The 22503-nt window shown below is 39.2% G+C and overlaps 1 protein-coding gene across 3 annotated transcripts; it reads left to right on the forward strand.

The window, feature by feature from the left end:
- The first annotated feature begins 756 nt into the window (after window positions 1–756).
- mrasa (muscle RAS oncogene homolog a) lies at window positions 757–19567 on the forward strand. Of its 3 annotated transcripts, none has more exons than XM_054614987.1 (6): window positions 757–916; window positions 9233–9492; window positions 10547–10700; window positions 12072–12171; window positions 14540–14619; window positions 16272–19567. In XM_054614987.1, exons 2-6 carry the CDS (start codon window positions 9300–9302, stop codon window positions 16369–16371), a joined length of 627 nt encoding a protein of 208 aa, XP_054470962.1. In that variant the 5' UTR covers window positions 757–916; window positions 9233–9299; the 3' UTR covers window positions 16372–19567. The 3 variants fall into 3 exon arrangements, with proteins under 3 accessions (XP_054470962.1, XP_054470963.1, XP_054470964.1); XM_054614988.1 differs by having other exon boundaries at window positions 9237–9492; XM_054614989.1 differs by lacking the exon at window positions 16272–19567 and having other exon boundaries at window positions 14540–14623.
- Window positions 19568–22503: the final 2936 nt, after the last annotated feature.

A 22503-nucleotide genomic window follows, 5' to 3' on the forward strand; every position in this document is an offset into this window, starting at 1 on the left:
AAAGAACCTCTTAAATAAATAAATAAATAAATAAATAAATAAATAAATAAATAAATAAATAAATAAATAAATAAATAAATAAATAAATAAAATACAACAGTGAACCAGAGTCTAAACCCCACTTATTTACATGCTTGATCACCTGTTGCTGAGAGGACATTTAAAACTCAAAAACATTTGTGGATCTCTGTGTCTAAAGTCGTTGCAATAATGTCTCAAACATATTAGCTGAAAGGTTTTATCAGATTTGCTCATAATATAGCAAAACAGGAGGCAAAAACATCTGAAAAGTATGTAAAATAACAACCTGACTAATGCTATTGCTGATTTAGACATAACAGAACTATCATTGAATTAGACTGATTAGTTGTCCACGATTTAACTCACCAAAAAAAAGCAAATTTTCTTTAATTTATCCATTTCACTCCTCTTAAATCATAAGTCCTACAATTTGACAGAACTACCCCTTTAAAGAAGTCCTCTATACATAAAGGAATAGTCCATTTCACTCAGAGGGGGAGCTCAGTCTCCGCTTTGTGAGATTACTTTCATTTCACCCCCCAAAAAATACACAATTAACAGAAACAAACACATTACATTACATTTACTCACACACATGGATATGATATGACACAGAAACATGACATTTGACGCTTTAATACCTTCACAAAACCCCACTTCCACCCCTGCAGGGCTCTTCTATTTATAGCATCAGCTGTTGCAATACAAAGATTTGCTATTCAACGTATTGTTGGGCAGATGCGGGCAGCACACCGTCTGTGGAGAAAGGTGCGGCGGTGGAGGAGGTCTGAAGCCGAGGAAGAGGAGAGAGATGAGGAGGGACATGTCGGCGTGAGAGGGACGGTGCTTTTGCTCTTTGTGTTCACGACTGCGGAAAAACAACTGTGATATCGGGGTGAGTAGCGTCCCTGCAGACGGAGAGGAGGTCGTGCATGCGGTGCGGTGCGGTGCGGTGCGGCGCGGTGCAGCACAGCCGAGGGGAAGTGAGCGTCGTTTTTAATGAAGTGCATGCTCAGTTTGCGGAAATTCATTTTTTTTTTTTTTTTGCTTTTAAAAACTTCAAGAGAAAAAAGGATGAAGCAATCAAAAAAAACAACAACAAAAAAAAAGATTATTATTTAAGGGGTGGCTTTTCCACACACACACACACACACACACACACACACACACACACACACACACACACACACACACACACACACACACACACACACACACACACACACACACACACACACACACACACACACACACACACACACACACACACACACACACACACACACACACACACACACACACACACACACACACACACACACACACACACACACATATATGGGCCCTGCCTCTGTGTGTCAAACAAAAAGATACAGTGTGTCACAAAATATCTTTTTTTTTTTTTTTTTTTTAACCACTGTAATGCAGATTTAACAGAGATACTCTTGATGTATCAAATCATAGGATGAGATCATTCGGGAGCACCCCAGTCTGCAGAGACACACACACACACACACACACACACACACACACACACACACACACACACACACACACACACGTAAATCACTATTAATAGCGAAGTGAAATCACCAGATCATTTGGTTTGTTTGGGGACAGATACCTCTTAATCCTTGCTTCATAACTCAATGGAAATGTCAATCCCTAATGATGATGATGATGATGATAAACTGACCTTTGCATGCAATTTGTCTTAAGTTGAACTGTGACCTTTGACCAGGGGGAAATCACCTTCTTGAGGATTAGTAATGTTAGATTCTTGGTTTTCCACCCTGGTGACTCAGTGTGTGTGTGTGTGTGTGTGTGTGTGTGTGTGTGTGTGTGTGTGTGTGTGTGTGTGTGTGTGTGTGTGTGTGTGTGTGTGTGTGTGTGTGTGTGTGTGTGTGTGCCATTACATGTGTACGAGGCCTGGTAATATTAGGCTACTTGTTATGGAATAATGTTTTTCCTGTGACATTCAGATTCACACCTGCACGTATATGAGGTGTAAGTGGCACCTCTGATAGTTAGAAGTGAGGCAAAAGGTTGGCCTATTGTGCAGAAAAGTGGGATTATGACAATAAGGTGGTAAATATACAAGTGTTGACCACAGCGTGATCCGGACCTGGATGACTATACTTGCTAAAATAAAGTATTTTGTATTCAAGTTTCACATTAGGCTTGGCGATACTTCAATATGAAAATGTATGGTCTTTAAGTGGAGTAGTAACGTAATTAAATTGAGTACTTGAACGTCCGTTTGGTGTCAGTGGTGCCTGGTAGTGGTTCACTCATCCACACATCCTGTGTCCTGGTGGAAATGCTCAAATAACTCTACAAAAAAATGTTTTTTAGAATTAATGAATGGAAAGGTCAGAGTAGGAAATGCCCCCCCCCTACAAGTCACAGTACATTAATGAGATATTTGGGTTGAGTGTGTGAATGGCAGCTTTATCCACAGAGAATTTCTTAAAATGGCTTTTACAAAAAAGACATGCAGTGTCATTTATGGCTAAATGGGTTCTCAAACAATGCTGTGAGACTGTGGGAAGTTAGTCATTGGTGATGATGACCCACTCTCATGTGATCAGCTATAAAGCCCTCTGTTAGGCTATTTGGACTTTGTTCTCTCAGCTAAGTGTGGCACAGGGTCTTAAAGATGTGTGCATGGAGTCTGTCATCAGTACACAGTCAGTACACAGCACATTAGTTGTTGACATAAGTCTAAAGACATCTGAAGTTTAAAGACATCTTCATACACAGTATTATTAGCATAGCTTACTGTTACTCAAATTACTGTCAGTTTGAATCACTGTTCCAGGAAGGAAACCACCCTGTACAGTAAGGCAGTGATTCAGTTGGGCAGATTGCATCTTACTGCACACTTAATTTGTGTCTGTCGGAATCGGATGTACATCTTCATCCAGGGAGTCGTATTATTTTGTGAGGAAAACATTTAATGTCATGCTGGCAATAATTAAGGGCTGGATAAGTTAGAGATGGGACAATATATGATTTAATCGCAGATTGCGTTTATAAAAACATTACAAAATAACATTTATTGTTACAATCAACACTTGAAATGATGAAAGCACTTGCAAATGACACAGTAGGTACAACATGTAAGCCATACTTTGGTGTTTAATTTTTACATCTTTACTTAGGATTTCATTCAACTTGTTTTTCTTTTTACTTAATTTACCAAAAATACTGGCAAAGAGGAGGATCTTGGGTAGGTAATAATGAGAATAAATATGAAACAAAAGTTAAACTATACCCTCTAAACTAAAAAGGAAATCTGGTTCCAAGTGACATAAGTTGATCACGGTGAATTCCCATTAACGGGATAATCAGGAATATCGTCACATGAGTGATTGAAGAAAGTTGTCTAGCTTGCTTTCATGGTAGAGAAGTGAAAGTACAGGATTCATCATGTCAGAAATCTGCTTTATTTATACCGGTGGGTTTTATGATTTATGATCCCCGTTTCTAAAATTGATTGGTTTTTTTTCTACCATATTTTGATTATTATCAAATTATATTGTGAATCGCAATCATTTTGGCCAGGATAATCAAATTAAATCATCATATTCCTATGTTTAGTATGAGGTACAATATATCAATGTGCATCTGATTTTTGACCACATTAATAACTGGAGAATATTGCCAATATTGATGCTGCTGGTAAAGAAGCAGTAGGGTCCTTTTATTAATGATCCCAGCTCTCAGACAAAGAGCCCGCAAGTAATTCATTGTTTTTACTTCGGCTGTCTGGGTGACAACAACCAGCAACCTGCTTCTCCTAGGCTGAAAGCCCAGTTCATCCCCAAAAACTCACTATTTAAGAATGCTTATATTCTGGTTAAAATGACTTAAATGGTTCATAAGTCAAAGGTAAAATAAAATAAATAGCTCTTAAACAAAGAAACAAATGGTTTGGAGTTTGACTAGAGTTTGTCCGACACGTTTTTGAACTTTGTGAACTGTGCCTTCGCACCTCTCTAGGATGATCGATGAGTGTTGATATCAACGCTACGGTCCGGGCCGGGGTGTTCACCGCTGTGTTCCTCCTTATTCCGGTTCTGTGAGATGTGTTGCTGCTTTGTTCCCATGTGAAGAGGGAAGTCCCTTTTTATCCTTTTCCCAAGGCAGAAACTAACCACTTCTCAAGAGCCCAGAGAGGCTTTATGGAGTCATGGTGAATATAAAATATGACGTCCCAAACACATCAGCTGCTTCACATGTAAAACCATATACCTGTTGCGTAATGTGGGCGTAGTGGAGGCATAGCGAATTGATAGAATATGTCACTGGTCCTCTAGCTATCTGATTTAATGAGGAGAAACGTATTCTTGTTAGCCACAGCTGTAGGGATTAGCTCTTCAGAGGAAACGGAGTGATACAACATACAAAATAAGCGTCATATATGATTTACATGCCCTGCGGTTTGTCTATGTGCCACACTGCTGCACAACCAGTGTGTGCAACAAGGCGTCTAATAACTTAATCTGCTGTGCTGCAATGGCTGTGTTTCGCTGTGATGTAAAGTAGTATTGCAGATCTGAAATGTAGGTTGCTCTGATTAAAGAATATTTTGATACTATGCAACAACAAAGACAATCAACAATAAAGGCTATGTCCTAATGTGGATCATTGCTGTTTATGCGTTTTTTATGGTGGTTTTAAACCCGTTTCTGAAAGCTTGCCTCACATAGAAAAGCCATAACATTAGGACAAGAGTTGTGCTTTACAGCCATAATCCGATAATGAGTAGGGGTGAGTGGATTAACCATTTTGACAGACATGGCCTGATAAAGTATTTTGCAGGTTGCATCTCAGTTTGATGTCTCCTACTCTGCTGCATTTCGGCCCTTATTCAAAGCAGCACTTTAAGCTCAAAGTTGAGCAATATATTAAAAAAAAAAAGGTCAATGACAACACTTCTATTACATCATGAGATCACATGATCAGCTATGGACACACAAAATGGGCAATTACCACTTATCAATGTTGCTACTTCATAGAGGTACTTGATCATGCCAGTGAGGGTTAACAGCTATACGTAACTGTGTTGGACGAGCTCCGTCCAACACACGAGACAGACCTTTTCAGATTCAACTCCTCTGTAGTGCTTTTTTTTTTTTTTTTTTTTTCATAAAGCTCAGTTGTCCGCGGTGGAAAATGCCAGCTTAGTGCGAATGAAAGGCCAAATCTGAGAGGAACGGATTTCTATTCATTGGCATTAGTGTGAACACAGCCAGTGTTGTGTATACTGTAAGTACGTCCTCATGCAGCCTGGGTCGGCCCTCTGAAACATCAGGGTTTGTAAAGCCACACTGAGCAGATGACTAACTTTGGTTGGGCACAGGAATTTGGTTTGAACTGGTGTCCGTGGATTATTTTTGTCTCTCAGAACAGTGAGTGGTGTTTCAGAGAATTGTGCACTCCACCGAGAGAGGCTCGGATAAATGCTGACGCGCCATAAAAGGTTGTGACCTGACTTGGCTTCAGCGAGGCCCCACCTTGCTTAGTGTGAAAACCACACCTGGTGGTCAGGTAGTGTGATTTCATGGGCCTTCTCAAGCTGTCCAGTTCTTGTTTTTCTGCACAGCACAGGATATCTGTCTAAGGTGGTGAAATTGTGGCATAGACATTTACTCTGTGGCTTCATGACAGTGTGCCAACAAACCGGCTGAAGAGGCATTTTAACATCAGGAATGTGTCTTGGAAATTCTTTGCCCAACCTGGCTTTGCTGGCTGGCTGGCTGGCTGGCTGGCTGGCTGGCTGCAGACCGACTGGTTGGCTGGCTGGTTTTTTTGGAAAGGAAGGAAACATCTTCCTTCCCTCCATTGTGCGGGGCAGGAAAGGATGGACTGGAGCCAGCTGACAGCTGTTTCCTGGTGGATGAAGAAGGAATGGGTGCGTGGGTGGTGGTGGTGGTGTTGTGGTGCTAGTAGTGTGTGTGAATGTGCTTTTTTGTCTGCTTCCGACTGTTGCTACTCTTTAATGACGACTATAGCTAGTAGTAGTAGTAGATTAGTTTGATTTCAAATATTACAATTGTTGTCACATTGGTTCGCATGTTTTAACTCATTCACTACAAATCACATATTCCTAACACTGTGTAACAGTCCTACCTTGTTGTGTAGGACTTGCAGAAACTAGCTTGAGATATCACATTTATTTATCATTTAGGTCTTTTCTTTGTATGTTTTTTTCTTCTTTTTTTTTAATAGGTATCTGTCTTGTTTTCTTGTAAGTGAGGTACATTCACATTCTGTGTTTCCTCCCACAGTGTTTCCTTGAGGCCTTTACAAAAGTGGTGAATGCCTTTCCTCCCTCAAAAAACATTCACAAATCATTTTTTTTTTTTTTTTTTTATAAATCATGATAAGTGTACATTCTTGTATGCTAGCTTGGAGTCTTCTTGCAGAAGAGTGTGAAGCCGACAGCAAGAATGTGTTTCGTGTCGTCCGTGTGCTTGCTCACGTGCATTTGCGTCCTCAAAGGCATGCACGAGGACGCACATGCACAAAATGGGAACTCAAAAAAACACATATAAACATTGCCCAATAGTACTACTAGGTCAAAAGTATTTAAATTAGCTTGATATGATGGTCAGGCAGACTTCAACCTAGATTTTGTTCTGCAGTGGAGGTTGGGACGTCGCCAAGTTGAACCGAGTCCATTCAAGTGTCAGTTAATAGTCGAGATTTAAAAAAAGAAAACAAAAAACACACAGACATAACTTAATGTTAAATTATTTTCCTACACATGATAAGATTTTTTTTTATTTTATGTATTGAAGCAGAACTGTCAATATCATGTAGAATGAGAAATACCTACTGGCCAAAATTTTGGCGCACACAAAACATGTTGTTGTATGGACTCCACCATATTGTAAGATTTTCATCAACCTTGTCCTCGTTTACCCTTTGCTTCCTCTCCCTCTCTCTTCTGTTTACCATTTTCTCTCACCCTCCTTTCCTGCTGTGTTCTCTTGCTTTCCTCCCATGGCTCCCCCGCTTTGTGGTAGGCTTTGGTGTGAGATTGTTTGATACAACAGCATAAGATTGCATACATACAAACAAGTTAAGGCTCCTATCTCATTGCTCATAGTGATTTGAACTATACAGTATAACTGTATGTGAGACTCTTAAAAAAGGGCATTGTGATTGGGGGGGAAAAAAATACAGTACAAGCTGTTCCCCTGAGATGTGAATGCATCTTAATCATTTGCAAATGTTTAAATGGACATCTTTTTTTGATTCTCTACTGTACTTAACTTGTGTGGGGGAAAAAAATACTCTTCTCCTCTGTTAGACCTCTCATAATTTAACTAGATGGATGTTTATTTTTGTTTTTGAAAAAGCCATAATTACAAGCTACAGTTACCCCGTCTATGTGGAAGCCATCATCTTTCTCTGCTGGTCCTGTGGTTGTACTGGGTTACTGAGAGTCGACGTCATTAGGCTGGTTTCTGCTGCTCGGCCAAACCTGTCAGTGGCATTTAGTAAAACGCCAGAACGGTACAAGTGGTTGTCTGTGATACCTGTTGTGTTGATGCTGCTGGTTAGTTTACCATCCGTCCTTATATTTAGGACAATGCTGTCCACAATAGTAGTGAGCTAACCTTGATGGCAAAGGCGGCTGAATTTCCTGTTGCTGCTTCACAATTATATCGGTTTTGTGGTTTTCATTGGAAGGTCTTAACATGAAGCCGCATGAAATGTGCAGCACCATCTTAAAGGTAGCCTGCGGAGTTGTAGGTGTGAACCACCAGTGTTATGTTAACATTCAGTGTTACTTACCACAACACATTGAACGTATCGTTGAGCTGTAACAAACTTATTTTCTTCTTTTATTAAAATAAAACCATTTAAGAAAAAAAAAAAACCTTTGTAATCCAGAATGGTTTACATCCACGTTAACTTGCTAGCAGTTTTCTTCTTCCGCTTTTGCTGCTGCATTGCACCATCTCTTGGCATGTTACTGCTCCATGTAGATAAGTGAAATGGTGATAAAGCATTTGCAGGAATAAGCAACACATCACGCATGTGCATGAGCCTGTGAGACCACAAAACCTTAGGTCAGTGTGGTTATCTTTTGCACAATAGAAATACATATGGTCACACCGGGGTTGGGCTAATGCGTGGCTTACAGATGCTGATGGAATAAGACAGCAACAGTTCCATTTCAACAAGAAAAAAGAGAAAATGTTGACTCTGTCTTATGTATCAAATCATGACCAGTTTGGTTTTTGTTGTAAGAATAATTGTAAAGTTGTCTTTTTTTAGATTCTTCTTTGCATTTTGCCTTCATTTGACAGTGTAGATACAGAGAGAAGGGAATGACAGGAAATAAACACAGACATTGAGACATTCTTTTTATATTTTGCTGAATAGATCATTCGTGATAAGTTACTCCTAATACCCCTCATATTGTGCATGCTGAAGTCCACCTCTCACATTAACAGTTATAGTCATATCGGTAAAACAAGTCATTTAATCAGAAAGGTAGACGTTTAGCAATCCAGGTTGGCTTTTTGTTGCTACGTGCCAGGTCACAGAACTCTGCAGGGTTCTGTGGTTTCGTTTCTGCTCATTTTGCATAAATACTCAAGTCAATACTGTCGTCCCATAAGATGCAGTTCCTGTAAAAACAGTTAAACATTGGCTCCAAGACAAATGACTGTACTAAAGGGCATGGAAAAAACATCAGCTTCTCTGTATAAAAGAAAAAAAGAAAAGTAAATTGTTCCACTTCAACATGTTTGCTTTTTTTGCTATATTGTAAAGCCATGTACAGCTGTTATTGGGCTTGTTGTGTCTCTCTCTCTCTCTCTCTCTCTCTCTCTCTCTCTCTCTCTCTCTCTCTCTCTCTCTCTCTCTCTCTCTCTCTCTCTCTATGGTGAAACTTAGAATCTGGGTTACCATGTTTCAGGTGGGCTTAAAGGGTGCTGAACTCTCACTTCTGGCCCCTCTTTGTCTATTTTTTCACTATTTACTTTTCATTTTCCTGCTTTGATCCACAACTCCTAGCTGTGGTCTGTGGTCTCCATGGTGATGAAAAAGCAGCTAGGAAAAAAAAAAACCTTAACACCTCCCTCCCTTGTTCTCTCTCTCTCCCTCTTTCTGTTTTCTCCCCTCCCCTCTCTATTGTCAATCCCTTGTTTTCTTTCTGTTTCCCTCTCCCTGTCCTCCCGTTCAGCCAGGTGTGTGTCCTCAGCCACCGACCCAGCCTACTTTTCACCTTCACCACCACTGTCGAGGTAGCCATGGCGACCAGCGCCCTGCCGAGTGACAACCTGCCAACCTACAAGCTGGTGGTGGTGGGGGATGGTGGTGTTGGGAAGAGCGCCCTCACCATCCAATTTTTCCAGAAGATCTTTGTGCCGGACTACGATCCCACGATAGAGGACTCGTATCTCAAACACACAGAGATCGACGGACAGTGGGCAATACTGGATGGTGAGGAGAAATGTGCATGTGAAGTCCTTTTCTCTCCATGGTTATCTTCTGTTCTTTTGGTTTCAATTAAACATCTCATGACATCATTGACCTATGAGGTAACATTTTTGTATTTGTTCTTAAAAAGATGCTTCAGCTTTTAACTACATTCCAGTGGTCGCTGTTTCCTCCACTGAGCAAACTATAAAACAGTTGAAAGAATTAATGACATTTAGAAAAACGCACTGTTGCATGTGAGACTTAATATGCATCATTCTGTGATTTTTATCCTTCCATCAATAAAGTATTCAATTTAAGTTGGAAACGTATAAAGCTCTGGAAAGAATTAGAAAACAACCTAAAAAACATCTGTTCTTCTACAGTTTATGGGAATGCACTTTCTCTTAACTATTGACAACTTCTGCTAAGGCCTATAAATTGTTCTGACATAGTTGTTATGTAACGGTAGCCGAGGCCTGAAGGTGAGAGGAAAGATGAGTGGGTCACAGGGGTAACAAAACCTGTAAGTGTCCCTGGATTCTTAAAGTGTTGGTGGAGGTGATCACTTATCAACTCATTAAGTTGGGGAGAAAACAAGCTCTTATTCTGAACACTGAAACATTAACAAACACTATAACAAAATAGCTTTCATTGCTAAATGATTTCTGCAAACCGGGTTAGTTTATAATCCCTTTTTAAAATCAATATAACAATGCTTTTGGTTAGGAGGAATTCAACAGTTATACTTTTATGAACAACTGACTCTATTGCAGCTTTGAAAGGCCTTTAAACAGATGTGTTGTGTTGCAATAAGAATCAAGATAAAAATGAAATGAAAGGCCTTATTTCTAATTTGTCGCTGCAGCTGAAAAGAACATTCAAAAAACATAGTCTATATATTTAATAGGGAAAGTAGTCAAATTGTATAGTTACTTACTCAGACAAGATATAAAGTAAAGTATGCTCAAAGCCCATGTCAAATAAGTACATCATCTGGGTGTTTAGAGTGAAAAAAGTCAGTAAAAGAGAGACTCCTTCCATCAAGTAATACATTTGTGTCCCTCCATCTTTGCAGTGCTGGACACAGCCGGCCAGGAGGAGTTCAGTGCGATGAGGGAGCAGTACATGAGGACAGGAGATGGCTTCCTTATCGTCTTCTCTGTGACGGACAAGGCCAGCTTTGAACATGTGGACCGATTCCATCAACTCATACTACGGGTCAAAGACAGGTGGGAATGATAAGAGGCATTACTACAACTCCTGTTTATTACGCTGTGATTTAATGTAAACTCTCTTTGACACTGTTGCTGAAAATCAAATCCCAGGATGCCTGGTCAATATCTTCCCAAATTCCCTTAGTACAGTGGCCCTAAGAGCTCAATTCGCCTGCAAATTAAGGAAACACATGCAAATAGACACAACCCAAGCAAATAAGGAAACGTCTTTTTTAACAACACACGAAAACATCAATTTGGCAACACAAGCGCAGCATTTAGAAAAAGCTCACAAAGGCAACTGAAACTTTCCAGGGGACACTTAAAAAGTGATGCTCATGATTGGGACACACTTGTTGTTGTCATGGTTTGGGGTTTATGAATTTATTGGTCTATTATCTGTCATTATTATTATTATTATGCTAATAAGAAAAGGGCTAAAAATGAGTTAACAGCAGATAGCTACAATAATATCTGAATCATGTCATCAAACTGATAAAATAAGCCAAAAAATAATAATCTTTTGTTCATCTTCAAAAAGACAACAGTCATGCGCATCACTTTTTAGTGTCCCCCAGAAACAGTATCCGTTGTCATGGGATCTTCTTGCAGCACGTTTCTGTATTTGCAGCAATTTTTCTAAACGCTGCGTACGTGGCGTCAAATTGACTAGGAGGTTTCTTTATTTTTCATGTGTTGTATGTATCAAAATCTCCAGCCCACTGAAATCATTTTAGATGGGTTGTTTATGAGATACAGCTGGTCATTTAACAACCTTTTTTCACTGATCTTGTTTACTTATGTAGGTCCTAAAGAGTCATCAGCACTTCATTGAGACTTCATTGTTTCGTAACCAGTTACTATAAACGTTCCTCATAGTCACTCTAATGAGACCACACATACCAAAATGAAACTTTGTCCACCTCAGTCCCCGCTTCACTTTCCTAAAACTGCAGACGAAATATGGCTGAACATCAGATTAGTTTTTTTTTAAATTCTAGTATCAGTAGTGTTGTGAAGTGTCAGTTGTGAGAGAAGAGATGCATCTGTTCTCTGACAGTAGCTAATAAAACTGAGCTTCAGATGGAACAAAAATAGAAACTGGAACTAAGCAAGTGGTTGTATTTCCATGTCCATATTTAGTGGTGCTCTACTGGAGCAAATTTTTCTGCAAGATTCAAGTGTTGCAGAAATCTGACACCTTTCACACAATTTGTAAAGCATGTGATCTTAATCAAATGTAAACCCGTCAGGTCTTTAAAATATTCTATAGACCACGAGACACTTTTAAACACTCTTTGAAACCACTGCGAGTGGTTTGGAAATGCATTATTCAGTTCTACAGGGAGAGCTGAAATTGTGTGTGTTTGTCCTTTTTCTTTTCAGGGAGGCCTTCCCCATGGTCCTGGTGGCAAACAAAGTGGACTTGGTCCATCTGAGGAAGGTCACCGCTGAACAGGGCCAAGAGATGGCTGCAAAACATAACGTAAGTAATGAGGCCCAGTGCAGGCTTTTTGCATTAAACTGATTTCATATCTTCAACCCAGTTTCTACAAGTTTCACATGTGCCTTTGTGAACTACAGAGACTTAAGAAGCAACAGTGAGAGGAGAGATCGCTGCTCACAGAGGAGTGTCCTTGTATCTGAAATAATTCAAACAGAGATCTGAATAAAACTAAATAAACTTATTCTGTTTCCACAGCTGAAAATAGACACATCTGTAGCTAAAAACACCTTGATGATTCAGACTGACCAATATGACTAAATTTAGCTGTCTAAATTTTAAAATGTAGCTGTCAACATGAAGACGGCTCTTTCTTTGCCCTCAAAAACTGCTGCATCAGAGCTAACATCTGGTAAGGAGTGTGACAGACAGCCCAGCTGACCAAATCATTATATGACAACAGATAGAGTATGCTCTATGATTGGTTATATCAGCGGTTAAAATATGTTAAAAATCAACATAAATCCAGGTCAATGACAACAGATCTGCTTCATATTCAGCTATATTGGCATTTAAAAAGACGAATCACAGTGAACGTTAGAGGTGGTTAAAGGTTGTCTACTTCACTTTGCTTCCACACAGCCCCTAACCCTTTAGCTTTGTTTATAGTCACATGAAGCACCGTGGCGCGAGATTCCACAGATGGGGCGCGACTTACAAGAACGCACAAGGGCGTTTATGCTCAAAGTGCTGATGGTTACATTATTCTTCGAACCGCGACAGGTGGTACAAACAAAAAGCTACTGAAAAGCAAGAAGACAAAGAGTGTTACCTGTGAAAAGGCCATTAAACCCACTTCCACTATGTCAAGGAAGAGAACTGTTAACTCAAATCTCATATTCATAGACCTACAGTACCAGTCAAAAGTTTGGACACACCTTCTCATTCAATGGTTTTTCTTTATTTTTATTTTTTTCTACATTGTAGATTAATATTGAAGACATCCAAACTATGAAGGAACACATATGGAATTATGTGGTAAACAAACAAATGCTCAACAAACCAGAATATGTTTTATATTTTACATTCTTCAAAGTAGTTGAATGAGAAGGTGTGTCCAAACTTTTGACTGGTACTGTACTTTATCACCTTTTTATACAAGTCCTGTCAAGAATTAAATACATTATAATGAAACAAAAGTTGAATATCCTTTAAATTATTTGATTTGGCTGCAAAATATTTACTCCAATATAGATTTGTAGGTGTCCTGTTTATTAAGCATTTTAAAACAAATTGGAAGTCTTTGTAAATCCTCAGACACATTATTAGCGCTTTTATCAGGGAGCTATATGTGACCGCCAAGAGCTCCTGGTTACAAAACTCTGAGGTGCACGAACAAGCGCTTCATAGACTTGAGGAGCCTTCACGCTCGACGCACAAGCTGTGATGACGTGATTTTTGTGGCGCTCAACAGATTTTTTATTTTATTTTTTACAGTAAACATAAACCACACATCACTGAGTTTATGTCATGGTTTTGCAAAAGCTCCGGGTTTCCTTCTGGCGTTTAAAGGTTTCGCTCTGTCAGAAAAAACACAGTTTTAGTGGACGAACGGATGAAATGGAGGGAAAAAGATGTGTTTACAAATTGAACTGGCTTAAGGTAATGTCCCCTAAGGGAACACATCATGACCATTAAAACAGGCAGAAGCAGGGTAACATTAGTGTGCATACTGTAGTCTGCAAAAAGGATCACTCCCATACAGAATTCACCATCTGAGATCTGAGAGGACTTTTACTTCCCCCCCCCATGGTGTTGAATGAGTTTGTTCCACAGGGATTCTGGGAAACTCTGTCACAGACAAAAACAGTATCCTCTTATTCCACGGACATGACATCTCTTCCTTTTTGGATTCAAGTGCCCCTTTCTTTTTAAATTTTGCCGTTTTGAAGTGATCATATGCAGCCTGGACAAAGAGCACGACACTTGGGGCTGTTCCCACTCGGACTAGCATCACGCTCGGTTGATTAATCAGTCATTTCCATGGCTGCTGGGCATGTGTGAGGAAACATCTGTCTCAGTCTTTGTCTGTGGAGTTGTTGAATTAATAATAGTGGGCAATTATGTTTTTAATGGGTGTTGTCACGGATACAGGTTCTGTATACGTAGGACTTTCTTCTAGTTCCATCTCAAAAGGTAAAATATTTGACCCTTATTGTTTCTTAACCACGTAGCATATGGTAGGGGTTTAATTTGATCATTATGTCTCCCTGTACTGTATATTTCTATATTTCATACATTATATTCATGTAGTTGTTCAACCAAATTGGTTATTTTCATATTTAAAAAGACTCGTATCACTCTTGTACCATTTGTGCTTAATATTGGAACATTTCTGTTGTTTCTTCAGATAACTTATATTGAAACCAGCGCAAAGGATCCTCCAATGAATGTGGACAAAGCCTTTCATGAGCTGGTTCGTGTTATAAGGTAACTCCAGGATGACTTTTGTTTATTCTTTTTCTTTCATGGCATGAAGACTGACTTTTTTTGCATAAAAAAATGATGTGAGACAGATTTACTTGCAGTAACAGCTGTTAAACTGCTTGATGACAGCAGTGTTTGGCCCTTTTACAAACTCAAATACAGTCATAACATCTAATAGAAAAGTCTCAATTCAAAGTGTGTCACCTTTTCCCCCTTTTCTCCTTAGTGTGTATTTTACTTCTTAAGAAGCGGCACAGAGAGAGTGTTGTGTTGGGATGTGACGGCAATGGTTTTTAGGAAGAGTGGAAAAGCAAAAACAAAATCCCAGAGCTATTTCCTGTCTTGACACATGTGTAATTTCAGAAGAATTTGATTTGTGTCCACGTTTTGAATGTGGTCATATCCTGCACGGACCAATAAGCATGTAGTAGGCATGTCACTTTATCTTAGGGCATGTACTCAGGTCCCCAAATATACAGCTGTGTTCACCTTTTAGTGTTTGTAAAAATCAGGAATTAATCCAAATTGCGAAGAGTTCTCATTGTCTTCATGTCAGGTCTTTAAATGACCCATGAAAAACAAAACCTTGCCTTTTGGTTCATCATGGAAAAAAGAGGAGAGTCTATTATTGAATCAACATTGCCCTCCAGTGGTCAGACTGTAGTAAGTCAGTAAAACAGGAAGTGGATCAAGACATAATGGTTGTGCTTTTTTCTGACTGATTCATCAGCAGTTCAGGCAGAAAGTGTCCATCCTCTTTGTACTGTTGCATGGCTGCTTTGATAAATTCACATATAACATGTTTAATGTAAAATCTCTAAGAGTTGACACTTACTTTTGATTGGCTCTAAGCTTAGGATGGCTCGCTTGTATAGCTGCCTTTTGTAACTGTAACTTGCAATAGTTGGTGCTGGATTCATTGGTGCAGAAATCATAGACGCTGCAAAGACATGTAAAAAGGAAAATTGAAAAAAAAAATGCTTTAAAAGAGTTGGATGAGAAGATCAATATCACTCATGTATGCATGGCAAATATGAAGCTAAAGCACATAACCCCTGTAAAACTTCATATTTACTCCTCAGACAATCTTCTTGTCTAACTCTCAAGAAAGGAAACAAGCACATTTATTATAATGTTGAATTATTCCTTAAATAATAGCTTCCACTTTGAAAATAACCACTAAGAAGATCATATGATGAATGAAACTATGGAACTATGGATTGTATTGTAATGTTTCAGAAAAGGCTGGTAAGGTGAGCAGAGTTTCCACAGGCCCCTTAAAAAGTTCAACTGTCTGAAATTTAGGCCTATAAAGGTCTAAAATGGTCTTTAATATGATTTATTTTAAAATAAATGCTCTGCAAATAATCAAGAGGGTTGTATTTGTTTTTATTTTATGCATATTTCATGTTTAATATGTGGTTGATGCCAAAGGGGAGCCTGTATGATGCCTGATGCCGCCTTAATATTTGATGTTAAAACTTGTGACATTAGGAATCAAAGCAATTATGTATGACAGAAACATACAAACACTATTATAACATTTCTTTCTATGTGGTCTTTAAAAGGTCTAAAAAAAAGTCTGAAAATGTAACCTGCAGAATCCCTGGTTAATATTATTTAGTAAAACTGTTTTTTTTATATGTTTTTTCCAGACAACAGGTGCCGGAGCGAAACCAGAAGAAGAAAAAGAAGATGAAATGGAGAGCAGAGCGTTCAGCGGGTTCCCACAGGTTCCACTGCGCCATATTGTGACCTCCCTCGTCCTGTTTATCACTCAGAACATACACACACACAAGCGCACCCACATACCTTTGGATGTCAGGGAACTCCCCAGCGGTGGTTAACTACTGGAGCACAAAAGGGTCGGCGAACGGCTGAAAACGTGAATCTGAAATGTTGGACCGATGTCCCCCCTCACCCTTCACAAGGCCTCGGAGCGAGAGCTGAGCCCTCTCTCCTCAATTCATGGTCCCTTTTCAAACGCCCCTCCCATCTCCATTCAACACAGAACTACAGTGTCGCTGAACTGTTTCTCCATCAAGTCAATAAATATAGTTTCAAATGTGGAACTAGACGACAGACCCTTCGGGGGGGTGGGGGGAAGAGATCAGAATCACCTTGATATTGGAACTTTTTGTCTTCTTGAGAAAGGGAGGACCTGCCTCATTTTTCAACAACCTGCTGGTCATCACCTTTTCTATCCTCACACTCCTACAATTTCTGGAATAGAAGAACCTCGTGTGGTCTTCAGAAACGTTGTGTGTGTGTTCCCTCTGTGTAGAGTGGGACCTCGTAAGGGCATGGCGGATGAACATGAGAGTGGCGACGGTGATTTTGGTAGTGAAAAATAGAATTGGCGTGGTGCGTTTGGTTTTTGGTGGGCGTGGCGTGAACTTCGTGGTCATGTGATGCTCAGGTTTTGAAATGTCAGTTCAGAGAGGAAGGAAGGAAGGAAGGAAGGAGGGACGGGACGTGGAAAGGGAGAGAGATACGTGACGTGACGCTGAGAAACGAACGGTTGACAGGTGAGCGCTGTGGTCATATCGGCTCGTTGAATAAGTGTTTAGATATTGTAATTGTAAAAGGAGAGCGAGATCTGTCGGTGTATGTGGTTACACTTTAATGTAAACATAACAGGGTTTTTGCCAACACTGATGTGTCAGCGGCCATGTTTACAGACACACTCAATATTTTATCATAATAACGACACGGAGTAAGTGTCTGAAAATAATTATGGTTCATTTAGATTGCCTCCTCAGTCATTGTCAATGGCATAATGAGAGCAGTCTTCACCAGTACTGTATGGACAATAGCCCTGATATTTTCTTTTTTTGTCTTTGTAGTCTTAACAGATTGTCTTCAAAAACAAGTTACTTTCCAATGTTTTTGTATCTAAAAGAAAAAATATCAAAACAATTATATTTGTGATATTAAAAATAATCTAACTATAGGTGTCAATGTAAACAAATTCAATGCTGTTTTACAAAAGATGAAATACAATAGATAAGGGATAACCAGAGCCTCGTGTTTCAGATCTGAAGCCGGCTGGAGAAGCAGATTTGCACTGGCCACTAACCAAAATAATGTGATGTCACTTTATTTCAATCAAGGGGCTTTTTTCAGACCGCACCGCTGAATTCAGGACAATGAACCACGCTCAGTAAAGGAGAACACTCCTTTAGTTCGGGGTTACATACTGTAGCCCTCTGAATACATCCGAGTTGGACATCCTGTCTGCACCAGGCAGTGTGATGCTCCTGGGGCTTAAAGCCATGCTAACCTAGCTACAGACTACGTTTAGTTGTAGGAAACACTCGAAGCAACAAGACATTCAGTATATTCACGTCTGTAGCCGTGAGGTGGATAGGAATGTACAACTTAATAACCTATGAAATGGCTTGTACTGTTAACGCACTAAAGTTTCGGTGGACAACTTTTTGTTTTGTCTGGAAGAATATATACCGTCTCTTGAAGGAATACATTTTTGCACTTTTAATACAATTTTTCTGACTTTCCTATCGGCATGTTGTTTTCTGTTCAAAAACCTGTCACGTTCAAAATGATTTGAATGTAAAAATCAAATCACAAAACAAGCAAGGAGGCAACAAGTGTCGTAGCCCTGTGTGCCTGTGTATGCCTGTTGCCTCGGCGACAGTTGTGACAGAGATTAAATCAATTGGAATGTAATCATTCGAAGGGTATTGAAAGAAAAAGTTCCATGTCACTCTCAGTTTGTGAGTGGCGTACAAATTCACCTCAGCATGAACGTGGAGAAATCAACCTCAGCGAAAGGAGAGCATCGGTTTTTAATTTACATCTACTGTTAAAGGGACATTTCAAAGAGTTTCATGAGAAGGACGGAACATTACTGATTGTTGAGCAACAGACTCTGGATCGTAGGGAGAAGAGGAAAAAAACCCCTGAAAAAAAACAAAAAAAACTGAATGTGTTTGAAAATGTTGCATCATGTATGTTTGATACCATTTTGTATTATTGATATGATTCTTGCAAAGTGTTTTTTAAACAACTGAATAATTTATTACTGTCTATGTTACCTCAGCGTGTCCCAGACCTGGACAAAAAGCTAAACTCCCCACCTTTTTTTTCTTATTTCTTTTACTTTTCTTTGGGTCATAGGCCTTTTTGCCTTTGAGCCCCCTTATGAAGAGACGTTTAATGTGTCGTGGACCAAGATGAAGAAAACAGAGTTTGATCCTGAGCCGAAAAAAATATCATAAGGACATCTTCTCTGCTCGTCTGGACGGCCTCACTAAGGAGAACGTTATCACACAAAGGTCAAAACAAGGAAAGTTTGTCGTCCGATATGTAACTTTTAAATGTTTCTTTGTTCAATGTGAAATTTCTTCAATGAATAGATGAACACTTTGGAAAATATGCTTTTTCTCTTTGTTGCAGAGTTACATTGGTATATTTAAATGCTAAGATAGAGCCAGCAGTCTTTATCTTATATTTTAGTGTTAAGACTGGAAACAGCTGTTTTCAGTCTTTAAGCTAAGCTAACAGGCATGCAGGCTAGCTTCATATTTAGTGTAAACCAGAACAGTATCAATCCTCTCATCTAACCTTTAGCAAGAAAGTGAACAAGCATATTTCCATAAATGTCCCACACAATTCCTCAAAGCAGACTGAGCTTACGTTCCAGGCAGGTGTCCTCTCGTTGACTCTTTAACTTTTTGGTTTTAGGTCCAAAACACAGTCTGAAATATAAAAAAAAAAGACCTTTCTTGAATGAATCATTGTGGCTGGTACAAAGAAACCTGCTGATTTATTGCACCTGTCTTCACGTTTCTGGCAGACCAAATACAAATGCCTGAGAGTGAATCTATAAATGTATCAATTATTTGACCCTGGATTATATGTGAGCTAAATTGAGCACTTTTGTGTCATGTATTGAGAGGTAGAATCCTTTTTTTTTTTTTTTTTTTTTTTTTTTCAAATAGACACCAAGTATTGTTGAAGTTATGCAATTGTTTTGAGTCATGTATGTCCTGAAACGTTGTCAGTATGTGGCAGTGAGGGTGAACTTTAGGTTAGGATTACAAAAAAACATTTGGAATAGTCGCGCCAGTTGTGCAACGTGTGTTTTTTTTTTTTTTTTTTTTGGACAGGTCTGTTGTGTTTTAATTGGCTGTGTCAGACTGAGGAGCTAGACGAGGCACAAACAAACTGTGGCCTTTTTAATCTAGCCTCAGGGGTCGATTATATTTCAATAAAGAGATAAAGTATTGTGACTTTACATGTTTGACTGCTTTCTTTTTTTTTTTTTATGGATGCTAGGTGCGTATCCACGATATTAAAATCCCGAGCCCGGTCTGTGATCAGAGGTGAACATGGCTACACGTGTTTTTGAGAGTCGTCTTGCTTGTTCAGCAGAAGCTCCGCTCATTAATCTTCACAGCTGTCGGGGTCCATTGATTTCCACACCGAGAAAATGCTGAAAGCTCTCTTTTTGCCTCATTGATTTCATCCCCTCGGGGGACGTGAGGCAGGCCAGCAGAAACACAGAACGGGTACTGCATCTCTGCTATTGATTAACATTCATGTTCTTTTTGGAGGGAAACCGGTGAGGAGAAAGATGGTGTTCAGGGTTATTAAAAAGATATGTTTACCCTCCAGCGGTGAATCAAAGGAAACCGTCTGACCGTCTTCAGAATTTAATATTTCATGCAAATCAGCTGAAAGATGAAGCAGTGCTCCTGTTCAACCTTTACTTCATCAGGGGAAGTTTCCACATTAGTATAATCAGCAATAATGTGAAGCAGCTGAGAGCCAGCAGAGCGAAACCAGAGTCCTTTTAGAAGTCTGAAGATATTGAAATCAAAAGAAGATCCAGCATGTAGACAGAAATGTAACAAATCATTTCTGTGCGATTTGAGGGTCTTACCACTGGGTGGCAGCACTTTACTGATTACTTATCCTCTCTCAAATGGACAAATGTTCATTTTTCATCAAACCTAAAAGATAAGAATGATTAACACTAGAGATGTGCAAAAAAAGATTCCCTCAAAAAACAGCATGTGCCTGCTTAATACAATGCAATTTTCTGAGAAACAATTTCAATGATCACAGACGAAACGAAACAATAAAATGTTCAGCGGGTCTTCGGCAATGGTTTTTTTATTAAATACAAACAGCTCATTTATATGGAAATAGGCAGTGAAGGGAAAGAAAAAATGATTAGAAATAAGAAAGCATGGTAAATGCATTTTGACGGGACACTCCAGATGTTTACGTAGCAAACCAATGGCGGTGTTCCTCAGCTGTCTCTGACCAAGCATGACCTCCTCGCTGCTAGTTTTATTGCTGTAATCTAACTAGTCATTTCACAACGTTAACCACATGTCTTTGTCTATTCCCGCAAGTGTGACACAAGCCTGAAATGAATAGTGTTGATGAAATCTATTTATGTTTTGGAAACTTCAACATTGAACGCATCAAGTAGTTTGCCGAAACATGAAGCTTTAGCATAATTTCAGAATATCCTCCTGTATGCTTAGGCTTGTTGTTTATTTCTCATACATCTGTCATTCACTCCTCTCACGCATGCTCCTCAGAATTTCCTTGCTGTCATCGTTCGGGGGTGTCAATCATGATATCAGCCGAAATGAAAAATAATCATCTTTTCTTTATCTGACTTGTCTCGCATGATTGAACCGACCAAATTCTGGTCCAAAGTTGAAATTCCTTCCTTCATCGGATTCCCTAGAAATTAAACTGGGTCGTGAAGATGCCTTTGAGAGTGATTTCTTTTTTTTTGATAAACACAAAGTAAAAGGAAGGGTCCATGCTAGAAAAACAAAAAACCTGGAGCACTATAAAATGGAAGGAGCTTTACATGGTTTGTCATCTTTCAAAGCAATTCATTTTGTGACTTAACTTGACTGGGCTGGGCCTTAAACTATGTAAGGTGCCCCAATCAGTCCCTTTTATTTTTCTGAATTGCAATCATTTATGTGATTGCAAATCTAACCATGATGTATTTTTGCATTACTGGAAACTATAGAATAAAACAAATTGGATGTTATGGTGTAGAAAATCAAAGGAGGTAACCGAGGTATGATGTCCAAAGGACATTCTCTTGGTGGTCTAAGAAATGATGTCTTTCGTCAGCTTTTTCAGAACTGAACCCGGGGTCAGAGGATGTCCTATTTTAAAATATGTTTCAGACTGAACAGACTGACTCTTTAAGTGCCATGTGTTATGACATAGGTGAAAATAAAATGTCCAAGACAACGCAGTAAACGCTGCTAATGCAAATCAGATGAAAACAAAAATGTATAAACTCAAAAACATATTATTCTCCTTGAAATATTCAAGAAAAGACTCCAAGTGGAATGACAATTCTCTGTTCAGAGACAAACACCTCCTCCTTGGAATGAGATAAGAGCATTTTTTAGCGAGCCATGTCATCGTCTTCCTCGTAATGTAAACTGTCTCATTACCTGCAAAGTCCCAAATTCAATTTTAAGAGTGTTACTTTCATATTAGTTATTACGTTAACGATGGAGCCATTATTTGACTTAACCTCAATCTTCTCATAATGAAAGTAATTCAATGTGGGAAAACCCATGATGATACGATTCTTAATTGGTGTCTTTATTGTGTTTAAATGATCTAAACCAGGTCTCCATGTGATTGTTTTTTAATAGCACATCCTTCATTCTGTCACAGGTTTTTCCTGCAGCTATCCTGTTACCTCCTGGTTGCAGAGTAAATTCATTTTTTCCTTTATGTTTAAGTCCCTGTCTGGAATATGTGAGTTCTGGGTTCAAAAGCTAATGGCACTTGCAAAAACCCATGAGAGAGAGAGAGAGAGAGAGAGAGAGAGGAGAGTACTCCAGTGTCAGAGGGGTGGTGACAGCA

Source organism: Anoplopoma fimbria, chromosome 16 (assembly GCF_027596085.1).
Source record: "Anoplopoma fimbria isolate UVic2021 breed Golden Eagle Sablefish chromosome 16, Afim_UVic_2022, whole genome shotgun sequence".
Classification (NCBI taxonomy): domain Eukaryota; kingdom Metazoa; phylum Chordata; class Actinopteri; order Perciformes; family Anoplopomatidae; genus Anoplopoma; species Anoplopoma fimbria.